The sequence below is a fragment of the Dermacentor andersoni genome, chromosome 6 (genome assembly GCF_023375885.2).
Source record: "Dermacentor andersoni chromosome 6, qqDerAnde1_hic_scaffold, whole genome shotgun sequence".
Taxonomy (NCBI): domain Eukaryota; kingdom Metazoa; phylum Arthropoda; class Arachnida; order Ixodida; family Ixodidae; genus Dermacentor; species Dermacentor andersoni.
The window spans coordinates 77,107,840-77,122,839 of NC_092819.1; the positions used below are offsets into that span (position 1 = coordinate 77,107,840).

Here is a 15,000-nt window from a genome sequence, read left to right on the forward strand (position 1 = left end):
AAACCTAAAGGGGGCGAAATCGATGTGATACGCACTGCTCTGAAGTATACCACTAATTAGTGAGATAACATTTGAAAAATTCTCGTAAACATTGTAAAACTTTCACGTTAGCTGTTGATTCGTATATTGCATATGTAAGCTTAAGATGCTCTAATGGATGTAGTTTACACAACTGCGATACTTTGCGCTTCTTCATGCTTAAATACTTCGATACTCCTTGCGGTACTACAAACATTGTGCTCCTTACTTTTCTTTTTTTTTTTTTTGAAGCTTATTCATTTCTGCAATCTTTGTGAAAGATGTGAGCTCTTAAATCAAAACTCTGCTTGCAAGAGTTGCTAAAACTTAGCTGTTTCTCTCAAATGCACTAAAATTTGTTCAACTCGGTACAGTAGTTGTACAGTGGGTTCGGAATTTTTACGTTCTACTTGTAGATGAACAGGCAAATTGGATTTGTACACACGCGAAAGCTTCCTTCTAAAACCAAACAATGCTGAATTAATTTTCTCAATTAGAAAAAGTATACACATTCTCCTGATAGTTACAGCGGCGCTTTACTCACACATCTTTTCCGAGTCCGTACTTTTCCTACAGCCTATGTGATACAAAGTTCCTGGCATATTTGCCTGTTTTTGTTGTTATCATCGTTTAAGGGGTTCTCCTTTTTTCTGTTTACTTCTTGCAATTTCTCTGTTTTTTTTTTCTTTTTATCTTGAGCGACGCGCCCTTCCTTTATCTCCGCTGAACAATTCTTGTCTCTACTCCCCGGGACCAATTTGAGATTCCAGCATAATTGAGGGAGGCCAGACATTATCGTCCTTCATGATCTTTAAAGGTAAAGCAAAAAAAAAAAAAATTGCTGCAGTAAGTACCATGAAGCACAACAAGCATATACGAAAATATTGGTAAAAATTTTAAATGTGCTGCCTCTTTCTTGAGCTTCCTACTCTCATGCTTAAGGGATCAAATGTTTCTATCGGTCGGAATGCCGCAGTTACAAACAGACCACGTGATGCCTTCTAGAAAAAAAAAAAGACGCTTAATGCGCCGCATGTTGTCACACGCTCCGAGACGGCTACAGTTCATCATTCGAAACACATTACCGTCTGATGAACTGTAACAGAATATTGTTCGTTAAACGGCATTCACGGTAAGGACTGACACGTTTCCTGCTTGCTCTTTTTCAGTACCTCTCTTGTGCGGAACGCGAAGAAGACACTATAGTGGATGGGGTGAGTGATTTTGTTACCGCGTATGAGCGTGGCTAATTGCCGCAAATAACCGTGATTAAAAAAAAAAACTGTCGTGTTGAGACAATAAACTGCACCACGAACCTGACCACTGCTGCGCCTTACATGATTAATAATGGTCAGCGCCGATGGGCAAGAAGCGCCAAGGAATGCATATGATCCCGCGAGCTCCGAGGAGTTCAGTGTGATAAACAAGACTGCTTCTCCTTTTGCGAAGACGCTCTCTCGTGAAAAGTCGTACGACTTGTCAGTGGTGGGACACCATTTCGTAGCTTCACATGATCCTATAGTAGTTCTAGGGCATAAAATATACCGAACTAAACTATCCCGGCCGTCTGCTCCACTTTAGCGCATGTTGTGGTAGCTCAGTGGATAAGGCGTTGTGCTGCTGAGCTCGCGAGGTCCTGGGTTCGATGCCGGCCGCAGGTGGCCGCATTTCATTGGGGGCGAAACTCAAAAAAAAAAAATAAAGCGACACTCGTGTACTTACATTTAGGTGCACGTTAACGAAGCTCAGGTGGTCGAAATCATTACGGACTCCTCCGCTGCGGCTTCTCTCTTAATCATACCGTGGTTTATGCACGTAAAACACAAGAATTGAATCGAATTGCTCTGATGTAGGTTATGAAAGTGGTCGTGAGAGGAAAGATATCCAAAAAAGTAACAGAATTTTGGAAATTGCCTTGTCCACGTTGCAATTTGCCACCTTGTTCAGAAGTATACGTAAATGTCTCACGAAACCTGACTATGAAATGTGCGCTGTTAGGTGATCTGGTACGTGTTCGAAATAAACAAGCGAGCACCACATTAGCAAGGAGGAGGAAGGAAGGACACAAGACAGGTGCGCAGTTGTTGTTTAGAAGTTTTAGGAGACGTCTAGGGGATGTCTGTAAATGAGCTACTCAGAAAATGGCTCCTGCCTTGAACGAAGTTTTCAGTGTGTGCAGGCGAGAGGGCAGCGTCAGAGGAAAAGTGCCATTTCTGCAATAAGAACAGCAAATGAATGGGCTAGTAGGGAATACATATGGATGTGGGGGAGCGCCATAATGTGGTGCGGAAATATAGAGAAGTAGACAGGAAAGACGCTCACATTCAACTGAGGTTCATTGAAAATAATTCTACTTCGACCATTAATACGCAGGCGCTGACACTGGGAAATAAAATGACATTGAAAGTAAAAATCGGGGTAAGAAACAGTAGTAACGCGAATGCAAAGACATTACCGCAGAAACGCCCTAGTGGGTCTTGTCAGATAATGCTTAAGCATTATTTCCACTCACGCAACGTACGATTGATCGCATGGACGAGTAACGCCCACCGCGGCGTGTCAAGGATGACGCAGTGTGCTGTAAGTATTGCAGTAAACCATTGCAATTACCCAGATTGTGAGCCTAACTAGTCGGAACTGATCTTATCGAGAGAAATTAATGTAATCGTGAGTAATATAAAGTACGGTTAAGCAATGTATTATGAATAAGTTTTATGACCCTTATTATTATTGATTGAGCTTAAGTTAGCTAATCATAATTAATATTAACTGGGCTTAAGTCGTTTTAATTACTAATAAATAATCCACATTAGCCTTAATGGGTTTAATGTCAACTTACCGAAATTCGACTTAATCCTAAGTACTCTTAATCATCCTTGATTTGGTGTGCGTAATGCTGTCTTAATTAGGTTTAATAACTTCATTACTTATCGCGGCAATTGTAGTGGCCTGCTTTATTTCTGCACCGAATTTAGGGTATAGCCGACTCTATAGCATACTTGTACTAACAACTGAAGTGGCCTGCTTTCTTTTTGCACGGACTGTATGGTATGGCGGACTGTATGGTGTACTGGTGTGAATTGTAGTGGCCTACTTTATTCTATGCTAACTGTATAATATATGTATTGTTGAGGCACTTATAATAATCAGCTTCCTGCACCGACTGTAAGGTATAGACGACTGTCTGGTATACTTGTCGTGGCAACTGCAGTGACCTACTTTCTTTCTGCACCCACTGCATGGTATAGTTGTGGCGGCAACTGTAGTGGTCTGCCTTATTCCTGCGTGATATAGTTACTTGTTGTGGCAAGTGTACTATCTTCTTTCTATTTGCGCTTACTGTTGCGGCAACTCTAGGTGTTCTATACGCTTTCCTAAGTAAAACCGAATGAAATATTTCATGCTGCTTACATAGGCATCGATTTATTGCAGAAACATGGCAGCGATACTTGTTGCGCCGACTGTAGTGGCCTACTTTCTTTCGGTGCCGACTGCAACTGCAGGTGTTCTATAGTCATACTCATAAAATCTCAGTAGTAATACGTGGTGATAAGTCATTGTCATATACAGAGTAACTTGTATCCAGAGTACAGAGTATCCCATGTAACTTGAGTCAAGAATTTAAAAATGATGTGCGTGTCGGAAGCGAATTGAACCGAACGCATAATGTGTGCACTGGCCTACAGTAACTGAGGATTTTTTTTTTCCCCATGACTCGGTCATTAAGGTTAATTACCCAAAATTTTAATTATTGGCTGAAGACCACAAGTAGGATACGCAGATTTGTAGAGCACCTTCAGAAACCACCGATCGAGTTGTTCCCTGTATACGATACGTCTCACGTAGCCTTTTTTTCCGGTTTGCAAAGAAAGCCCGCAAAATATGAAGAAAGCCACGTGACGGAGCGCTTGCGCTGTGGTATGGTGCTGTTCTCAAGCGCGCATTCGGTGAACATGGCCGGCTGTGTTGTGTCTGGCGACGGGGAAGCAGCAGGGCGGCCTGTATCTCATCGGCAGCCATCGGCCAGCAGCATGGATTTGCGCCGTCGTCCGAAGGGAACCACCGACCCAACTTTCTACAACTATCGTGACGCCCTGCCTGTATGACGACGCGATTTTCCCAGCATTCGAGGTCGTGGGCCACGGATAATTCTAGGCTATACGCTTATAATAAGGTGCTCAATCGGGCTGTATGTTTGTCTTGCTTGGTGGCCAACAGCGCAACATGTAATGTTGCACATTACGCAATGTCGAGTAGATGGCCGTTAAGTTCTTCAGTTCAGGCGTTGAGATCTTACCTTCATCTAAGCTTTCGAGTACGAGGACACATGCCGGGGGCTCACCTTCACCTCCGTCTCCGGAGGCCTGCTGTGGTAGTCTGCTGAAAGCATCTGAGTTTAGCAGTCGTTTCCCAGGAACATACTGAAGCTTGTATTTGTAGCATCCGAATTACAGTGCCCAGCGCTGAATTCGCGCAGCTGCCATGATCGGTGTCTGCTAGTCAGGTTTCAGCAGGCGCACGAGTGGTTGACGATCCGTGAACAACGTAAATTCACGACTGTAGAATATAGTCCCGGAATTTTGTAACACTGAAAATCAGTGCCAATGTTTCACGTTTTAACTGCGAGTAGTTCCACTCTTCTTGGGTCAGTATCCTTGAGCGAACACCAATAGGTCTGTGTACAGAGGTCAGCACTCATGACGAGAACTGCAGAACGTCGCGCTGGGGAATGCACGAGCGCCATATGCAGTTTGAGATAAGCCAAATCTGAGCATGCGCGGCCCCAATGATGCGCCGGCATTGCATTTTTTTATCGTTGTTTATCGCTGGGGCTGCAACAACTGCTTCGGCCGTCAAAAGCGCTGTCAAAGGTGTATCGCAAAAAAAAAAACGCAGCGAATCGTTCTTCTCGGCGCCCGATGCAATCTGTGCTGCAAGCTTTTCTCTATTCGCGATTTCATTTTTCCGGCAGCAGATTTGCACCTACTTGTCAGCTGAATAAAGTTTTCAGCGGTTTTTCGCGGCAGCCTACTCGGAAGCGGGTGCTTAGCCGCTCCTGAATTTAGCTTTCGGAACATGGGCGAGTAATCCAGCTTCTGTAGCAATGCCTACATATTCTTTATGCGACGTCACTGATGCTGCATTAGAACAACAATGGCAGCGCGCTTGACACTCAAAGAAAGAAAAGCCATCATGATGATGGGACGCACGATGACTCAAAGAGCTATATTGGCGGTTACGAGACGTCCATTGGCAACTGTTAACAGAGTGCTCCAAGCTTTCTACAAGGAACGTCGGCTTGCTGATGTTGCCCGTCGTCGACCAGAAAGGGCTACAACCGATGAAGAGGAGCGACTTATCGTAGCAGCGTCTGTTGAAGACCCCTTTCTCAGCGCCTGGGAAATTCGGTATATTCTAGGATTGGAGGTTTCCGCGCAAACCATACGTTGGTCGCTTCATTCAGCCACGATAAAAAGCAAAATTGCTGCGAATAGGACCCAGCTCGAAGAAACGCACAGGGATCAGCGCATGGACTTCGCTTCCGTTTTCCAAAACTGGACACCAGACAAGTGTCGGGCCGCTGTGCTCAGCTATGAAGCTACCTTCTGTACAGGCTGGAACCACAGGCAACGTATGTAGCGTCCAGAGAGCAGCCCGTAATATTGGTTCTCTAGCACGTGTTATGCTGCAAATATTCCATTAGCGCGTAACAATTGTCCGCCTAATGTTCTAGACCGAAAGAGAGAGAAAGAATTAGTGAGTTCTTTTATGAAAGACAACGATTACATTCATGTTAACAGCGAGAGTTAGGTTTAGCACTAATTAGGGTAACTGAATAAAATGTCACAGTAATGACAATATATGTGTTTATGTTGTACTTAGGCTTGAGGATGGTAATTCTGATGTGTATGCCTCTGTACAAGAGTATTGTAGCAACGTTAATTTAACGCTTCTCATTCGAGCTTCTTCAAATGGCGCGGCTTATCAGTGCTGAAGGCAATTTTTTTTTATTTATTTGACAAGTACGGTTCATCACGGAGGAATGACAAAAAATACGTATGGAATGTTGGCACCAGTGGATGCACGTGAGTCGCCGTGTGGAGAGCAGCAAGTTATCAAGGCCTAGGCCCGCTCCACAGGCTTAAAGGACGGATGACAGCGGCAGCCTACACGGACATAATAGAAAGAGTCCTTTTACTTTACGTACTGGACAGAAAGTGGTAGAGTCCAAACAGACTCTACCACTTTCAGCAGGAAGGGGTGTCTGTCCATACAACCACTAAAGTTTGAGAGCTTCTCGACAGCTAGCCTCGGCGTAATGACCTTAGACTGCCCTGCCAGAAGCCCAGACCTCAATGTTATTGAAATCGTATGCGCTTTGATGAAAAAAGTCTTGCCAAACAGCCTGGCCTGACAAGACGCAATTCAGGCGATCTGTGGGGCGCTGTTTAAAAGGAGTGGGTACGTCTGCGGAATGAACCCACCCTTGTGGACCACCTTTACGAGGGCCTCCCTGCGAGAATTCAGAGCGTACAGCTGTCTGGTGGAGCTGCGACGCGATATTAGTTTGCCTCACTGCAATCTTCTGTGACACCAATGACCAACGCTACGACGAGGATTCTGCAGTGGCTAAGTCACCGCTTCCTGGAATTTTGCAGTACTGTCAGCATTGACAATTTTCACTCACGAAACGCACAAGGATATGCTTCCGCTTACCACTCATCTATATTTTGCTTACATCTGACAGTGCTTTTGAGGCACCTATATGTGTTGATTTCAACAAATCTCCAAAGTTCAGAATATCTTGGCAGCAGTTTTCTGTATGTGTGACCAAAACCTACAATTATTCGCAATTAACTGCAAAATCCATGGCGCAGTGCGCAAGATATACGTGTGACGCAATGGCGATATGATGATACCGTGAAAGGAGAATGAGCCTGCAGTACAAGGGTGCCGAGTCGGGCGATTCCACAGGTTTTTTTTTTTTTCTTTTCGGTGCTACAACGTTTAGAGCGCTTCTAACAGCCACAGTGGTTGTTGCAGCCACCACGATAAACAAGAAGAGAAAATACAAGCGAGGAGCGTCGTTTGCGCCCTGCATGCTCCGATGTGGCCTATTTCAAACTGTAGATGTCGCACTCCCTAGCGCGACGCTCCGTTGTTCTAGACATGAGTGTAGACCTCTGTACGTTGTTGACCGTGTAAAACAGAACTGCCCCCACCCCGAGTGACGACGCATCGCTTTCTAGCTTGAGTTCCTATGTAGGAACCAAATGCACAAGAATTTGAGCATTTTTTTGGACTTTCTTTTGCTTCATCGAACGCAGCCTCTTGCGGTGCTTTCCATTGCTACCGCGCGTTCTTTTCCAATAGATGATACAGTGGTGCTAGAGACGTTGACATGTCTGGCAAAAATTTCGCAAAGTCAACATTCCGATAAATGTGCGCAGTTCTGTCGCATTTTGTGGATAAGGTGGGCGCATAATAGCTTCCACGTTTTTTTTTTTTCTGTTACATGGAGGCCCTTGTCATCAATGCGGTGTCCGAGGTAAATGACTGCCGAATGCCCAGATTTGCAGGTGTCATATAGTAACCAAACGCCGTGCTCCCGAAAACGCTCTAAGACGACTTTCTATCGCTCTCCGTTATCGCGTTTCTTCTTGGACACGATTAGATTATCAAGCTAAGCTTGAACGCCGGTTAAACCACTGATAATCGTGTCGATATTTCGCTGGAAAATTGACGGGGCAGATGGTATTCAGAACGGAAGCCGATTGTAGCAAATAATTCGCGCGGTTTAGTCTATAGGCGCCTGACTATAAGCGTCTCGCAAGTCAAGAATACTGAAATATTCACCGCCCCTTAAAACTGCGAACGTATCCTCGATTACGGAAATAGGACACTTTTTGACTGCGCAAAGCGTTGACCAATCCGAATAGCCGACTGGCCTTTTTTGGCAGGCTGGCCGAATTATCCGCCTCTGTACACACTTGGCCTAACGGGCCCTTCGTTTCTTGTGCTTTTTCTGGCAGCCTGGCCGAAATTGGTGCCTCCGCACATAATTGACCTAATGGGCCCTCCGTTATTTCTGCTTTTTCAGACAGGCTCGCCGAACTTGCCACCTCCGTCACACTTGGCCTAACGGGCCCTCCATATTTTGTGATTTTTCTGGCAGGCTGGCCGAAACTGCTGCCTCCTCGCATACTTAGCCTAACGGACCCTCCGGTTTCTTGTGCTTTCTCTGGCAGACTGGCCGAAGTTGCCGCTTCGGTAGATACTTCGCCTAACGGGCCCTCCGTTTCTTGAGCAGGCTAGCCGAACTTGCCACCTCCGTGGACGCTTGGCCTAACGGGCACTCCGTTTCTTGTGCTTTCTCTGGCAGGTTGGCCGAACTTGCCGCCTTGGTACCCTACTTAGCCTAACAGTCCTACCGTTTCTTGTGCTTTTCCTGGCAGGCCGGCCGAAATAGCCTCCTTGCACACACTTGGCCTAGCGGACCCTCCGTTCCTTGTGCGGAAAATCGCCGCTCTCTTTAGCAACTGGCTTCCCCTTGCTTCCGGCTACTAACATGGTTGACTTGGCACTGTGCGCAGCTGCCTCGGGAATTGTTTCATAGTCCTCTGATCCCTCCTAATTACAGGGGACGTGCTTATCAGTGTGTGAGTCACCTCCCGTGTTTTAACCTGAAAGCTCTCATATTGGAGAAGGATTCTCCTCGTACAGTCACCGTTTAATGCGACCTACTCGAAGAGCAATAGCTGACTTGTTCTCGCAGGCTGGCCGAAATTGCCGCCTCCGTACACACTTTGCATTTCATTAAAAGCTGTCCCATATACGGCTTCAACCGCTTCAGGTTGTTATCAGAGTCCTGAATCGTGGAAAATACCACCCGCTGCTAACACCTCCTGGCCATGTGTCCTTTTTCACCGCAGTTGTAACACACAACTCTCTTTCACGCCCCCAACACTCGTATACCGTCAGCGGGTGTCTTCGTTTCTTGTGCTATTTTATGTGCATCACCCTCTTTCTCCTCATGCGTGCTGGGGGAAATTGAAGTATCTGATTTAAAATTCACAAGGAAAGACTTGCTACCCTTTGGCTTCCCAGAACGGAATCGTGGCTTCTCGTTTCTCTGTGATCGTCGCGGCGTACTGCGAAAACTTCGGCGTGTGCAGTAATCTTCAGTGAATTCTGCCGGTCTCTCCTTTTGGCCTTTGAAGTCGTCGTGAAATGCTAGACCGAAGTTTCGGATCAAAGCCTTCTTATCCCCATCGTAGTCTCGTCCTTCCTCCTCCGACAAGCAGTTCATGAAACACTTAGCTATGCTAAACGGGATCAGCGCTGGTAATGTCTCGGTCCGCAAGTCCTAGCTGACACCCTCTTTCAAACGCACTCGTTCAAAACCGGCGAGAAAATTAACCATATCCTCATGTGCCCTTAAAGTGTGGAGCTGGCGTCCCGCTATCTGCCATCTAAGTATGTGACATTACCGCGCAAGCTCTTCCATCTTAAGAGCGTGCTGTTGCGCTTCCTCCTGCTCGCACCTCTCGTACATTTCTGCTTAACGCTTGTGCCTTTCTGCATCTTCACGCTGGCGGATTCCTGCTTCTCGCTTGCGCCTCACGCGCCTCTCTACTTTTCACCCTCGCGCATCTCGCACTCCTCTGGTTTTTGCTTTCTTTCAACAGTGTTTTACCAAGCCTCGTCAGCTTCCTCAACCGTCACTTCTTTTGTAACGTTGAGATCTGCTGCTTTCATTTTTGCAGAAACGTCGCAAATTAGAAGGAGGTCCTGCACCTTGAATTTCTCCATAGTGAGTTTGTTTGCCCTTAAAATGCACCCTTGCCTAAAACTGAAATTCGCTATTTAAGGAAGGTGAATTTCCAGAACAGTGCCCAGCAGAAAACACAGACATACTCTCCTAGCATCTGCTTACTTGTGCTAGAGAATTATGGCGACATGAAGAACAAACATCAGGCACTAGCCACCACGTCCTTGTCGCTACCATCAGGAAATTTCAGAATTTCTCAGTGCTCCTTCCTTACAAAATAATTTTCCTGACTTCACCGGTCCCCTCCCAGCTCCTCTCCTTATTCCGCAATAGCTCTGTTATCTTTTATCTTTCGCAGGGCCCGCCCAAACGCCCATCTGCTCACGACTTTCGAGGAGTTCTTGGATTTGAAACTTAACGATGTCTGCAGTGCACCTTGCGTTTTTCCACACAAGTAATTCAGCTCGCAAGACACTACATTTTTCGACTACGATACAAAATCACTAACACCAAACACCATTACCAACTGCGTGAGCTAATTAGTCTGGTGAAAAGAGAAGCAAACACGTAACGCTCACCTCACCAATGTAACCGAAGCCGACCAATCCCATAAGCTGCCAGCCACTGTTGTTAAGTCGGGGGTCCATGCGGCCATGAAGGTTCCACGGATAGTGTCGAGCGAGGTGCTGGCAGAAAGAAAGGGTCCGAGCGATGTTTAAGAGATGAGAAAAAGATTTATAACTTCGAACCCGCCGTTGACGTCCTTTCCCCGGGAGTCCTTGAGAATGACCATGCCATTAATTAGTGGCCTCATCGTGTTTTTCCTCCCCTTTTGTCTCTCGCTCTTCGTGACTGTCAATTTGCCAGAATTGGGAGGTCGGCCTTCGCGGCAGTCTCAGCGCTACGTTCTTACCTTGAATTGAGTTGTCATTTCTGAACGTTCGAAAATCCGAAGAACTGGAGCATGACTGCTTGTCCGTAAGACTCAGGTGATGCTGATTGAGCTGCCTTGAGTGAACGATCAGGCGTTATCAGCCCCTTGACAGCTGCATGTCTGCCGGTGAAGCATCCTTCGCTCCGAGGGATCACCAGGCACAACACAGTCCAGGAAAATGGCCTTAACTTTGCAGGGGTCTATCTCGCTCGTCTTTGTGGCTCCGCAGGCGGGAGTTACATGCAGCACCGTAGCGCCAGCGTTGTCCTGCAACGTCAGCAGGTCTCTCCGGTATAGGCTTTGCCCTTGGCAGTCGAGCACTATTAGGGGACAGTCCACGAGCACGTTTTTAAAAGCCACGCGTCATGTCAGGTCGCCCAACACCGGTAACTGCCCTGCGTAGGAAGAAAACTTCACGTGTGATGGCTTGGGGGCACTCCAATGGTTCCGATGCTTCGTGTACAGTTCCCGAGAAATGGCACAAACTACATCGCTATATATATATATATGTATATATATATATATATATATATATATATATATATATATATATATATATATATATATATATATATATATATATATATATATATATATATATATATATATATATATATATATTTGAACGCCACCCCACATAAATGGGCGGCGGATTGGTGGGTCGAGAAAATGTGACAACAATTTCCATATGTTGACTTCGTCATTGCTATCATTCATTGGGGTGGTTTCCGTTATAGCCAGTGAAATTGCGTGCATCGCTCTGGCAGTTGAGTTTCCGCAGTTAGGGCGGCGTTAACATTTCTTAGCAATGTGTCCCCATGATCCACAGCGACAGCAATACGCATTTTCCTCTCCGCAGCTGACATCATCGCGTTTTGAGCTGCCACGCCTTCCGCATTCCACATGTTCTTCAGGCTTCCTGTTTTCCTCTGAGGGCATTTTTCGAGCCACCTTTAATTTCAATAGAGCCTTCGGCTCGGAAGACATTTTCATATCTTCGTTCTCGGATGTTCCAGCTGAGCTTGCGAGCGCTTCGACCTCAGCTAGCGTGAGGTAGGCCTCTGGCAGTAGTTGCTTCTGTAGAGCAGTTGTCCGAACACCGCGCACAATGTGATCCCTGAGCAGCCACTCCAAGGTACTCCAAAGCCGATCCAGTGCGTTGACAAAATTGCAGTTATCGGCTATGAAGCGTATTTCGACCAGAAACTTCGGGACAAATTCCCCTTCCATCTGGCAGCGATTAAAAACTTGAAGCTCTCCGTTATTTCGTGTCGCTTCGGATCATAGTACTCGTTTAGCACCTAGACAACTTGCGGAAAGTTCAAAGCATTTGGGGCTCGCGGTGCGACCTTCTCAGCTAATACTTGCACGGTTTGCGTGCTCAGTGCTGCCAGGAGCAGGGGTCCTTTTTTTTCCGAATCGGCCATTCCGTTAGATTCAAAGTAGGCATCAGCGTTAATGAGATACGGCTTCCGCATATCTGTGCCTTCGTTGAATGCACGGAGCGTGACTACCATGTAACAGTATAATGAGCGACGCTTGTCACCGTCGAGGCTGCCTTCGCGACAGTGGATTGCGGGCTTTCTTTTACCGAATTGGTGCTATCCTGGCTCGTCACCACCGCAGCATAGCCATGGCACGCGGCCCGGAACAGTTACGAGACACAGACCGCTCGAACATAAACGGTTTTTTTTTTTTTTTGGGGGGGGGGGGGCATGTGAATGTTTTTATCTCAGAAGTGGGAAGGGAAGTGGGGGCGGGGAGAAGGAACGGAAATTTACTCTGCATGCACAGGACTCTGGTCTGACGCAGACACAACATCTCCTTAACTACCAGTGTTGAAAATTAGGCGATTGTTACTACATTACGATCGTGATACATAGCGGCAAGGAATCGGAAGAAACAACCAAGGGGCCAAAAGAGAAGAAAGGGCGCTGGCTCCAAACGGATTTTATTTGCAGAGCGTGTCCACTGCCATTGATTCTGTTTTTCTGGCAGATGGCTACACCTCCTTTATTAAGGTAAAATCAGAAGGAAAAATGTTATCTCAAGAGGACTGTCGATGGTAATGCGTTGGCATTCAATCAATATAGCTACCCAACGTATTGCGACCATCGGAATGAGTTATGTATGAGACGTCGACTGCAGCGTGACTCCTCTCTCGCGTTTCATTAAGAACACTGGGTGCCATGTAGCGCCGCCACCTTGAAGTCTGTGCGTGGCTACCGAAACGCATGGCGCGCCAATGTGCGCGAACGCTGAGAAAAGCGTCATGCGGCAACCGGGCAACCGGGCGGTTTCGGCAGCCGAACAAAGATTTGTCAAACTACTCGTCGAAGGGAGGTATTTTGTTCGTTAACTTAGAGGGATATAATCGCTCCTGCTAAATTTCGCGTGACTATAGCTCAGAACGCAGAAGCACCTACAGGCGGCAGCACTCCTGGCCCTGGGCTAAGACAGCGTGCTTAATTGGTACTGCCATCGCACATATTGTCGATGCGTACGGGGCTAGTCACGCGAAATCTCGCTATGTTATTTCATCTCCGAAAGTGAACTTCCAGAAAGACTGCCTTCGCTTCACGTGATGAGGCACTGCTGTTAATGCGTGAAAAAAAGGGAAAAAATGTTCAAGAACTTTCAGGACGATGCGTATAGTACGGAGAAACCAGCATGGCTGCCCGTGGACCAGAGGCATGAGATGGGAGGCGGCGTAAAACGAAACACACAGCTTAATAAAATAAAATCATGCCGGAGACATGATGAAAAAGAATGAGCAAACTACAAGCAGACGGTGCAAAGCTTCGCGGAAAGCGTGCGGATTACACACAACACAAACTCTGACGCGACGCGTGGCACCAAGCCCACTACGTGGAAATTTACACTCACGAAATAATAAAAAAGACCTGACACAAATGAAAAGTACAAGCTGCAATAAACACTGCAAACACTACCAAAAAAGAACATGAAAAAATGAACACGCGATGAATAATTAAATGAAAGCTGAAACGCGATTAAAAAGAAGCCCGGCCAAAAGTTTTGAGAGCAAGTTGTAACACGAGGCTTATCTATGGCTTGCTCGCCGAGATCCCGATCTGGAGAAACGTCGGGCTGCTGGTACCTCTCTGCCAATAATCTAGATGGACTTGTACCGTCTGCCGATCTACCGGTGACGGCTTCAGCCTGGGGGCATCAGCCTCTCGGTGCATGACCATGCCGTTCCTTTGGCCGCTCTGCCCGCTCGCCGAGAATACCTCGTCACTCGTCACGCTTTGGTGACCCTCGTGACCAACCGGTCCAGAGAGTACAGCAACAATGAGAGCTTTCCACCCTACCGCTGTGTAAGCGGTGATGCGCCTGTGGCGGCAATGGCGGCCATGTCGAGATGGACGCGGGCACGCACTTTGTGACAATAAGACTTCTACGATACTGCATTGGTTCTAAAGCCCGTAACGCGAATGACGCGCGGAGGCCAACACCATCTAGTGGTGTGGCAGGAAACCGATCAAGTGCGTCACTTGATTGAACGTTCCTCTCTCATTAGTGGAAGCGCCCGCGGCATGCCGCATTCTATTATTGCTACGACACCAGCTCTGGTAAGTGCGCAGCTGTCGGAATTCAGTATTTGAGTGCAGCTCGACGGCTCGAATCCGCCTTGATTCAATATTCTAACAGCGCGAAACTGTGACGCAAACATTTTCTACGCTTAACGAAATTATGATTCTTGACGAGGTGACGTTGGGAAACTGGAGAAAAGGATAATAAGAAAAATAGGGGAAAAAGAAAGTAAATATGAAAGCCATCTGTCCGCACGAGCACAGTGAAGACGCCTAACAACGACTGCACCAGCACATTTAAGGCAGCTTGTGCTGAATTCAGCTGGGATCCAGGGTTCAAGCATTCAGATTTCCATAAAGGGACGGTTGTCAAGCTTATCCAGCGTAGTATAGAGGGTTGTTCCTTGTGCAATGAAACTACAACACCTAGTGAGAAGTGGCGCAATTGTCTCTTTACACCCACGAACACCACATTCACCACTGCTCGCTATTTCGATAAGCAAGGAGTAGGAATTCGTGAATAGCTAGCTGAAGTCATAGGAAACAAACGATAGTAACGCCAGGCCATGGAAAGCTGGATGGATGGCGAAGCTTTAGGTTGAGATTGAAGGAACGAAGGAACATACTTGTAAGTTCCTGCGAATTACAATGGGCCACGAAGTCCAAGAGCGAGGATCTTTCCCGCTGCGCTACCTTCGTCCTTAACCACGGCACAGCAAATC

The 15,000-nt window shown here is 46.7% G+C and overlaps 1 protein-coding gene across 1 annotated transcript in view; it reads left to right on the forward strand.

The window, feature by feature from the left end:
• The window catches only part of LOC126522409 (uncharacterized), a 34,779-nt gene that overhangs the window by 10,795 nt on the left and 8,984 nt on the right, over positions 1 to 15,000 (forward strand). Inside the window, exon 7 of the mRNA XM_055066639.2 lies at positions 1,188 to 1,232. Within this exon, the coding sequence (XP_054922614.2) occupies positions 1,188 to 1,232 (45 nt within the window). The remainder of the gene's footprint in view (positions 1 to 1,187; positions 1,233 to 15,000) is intronic.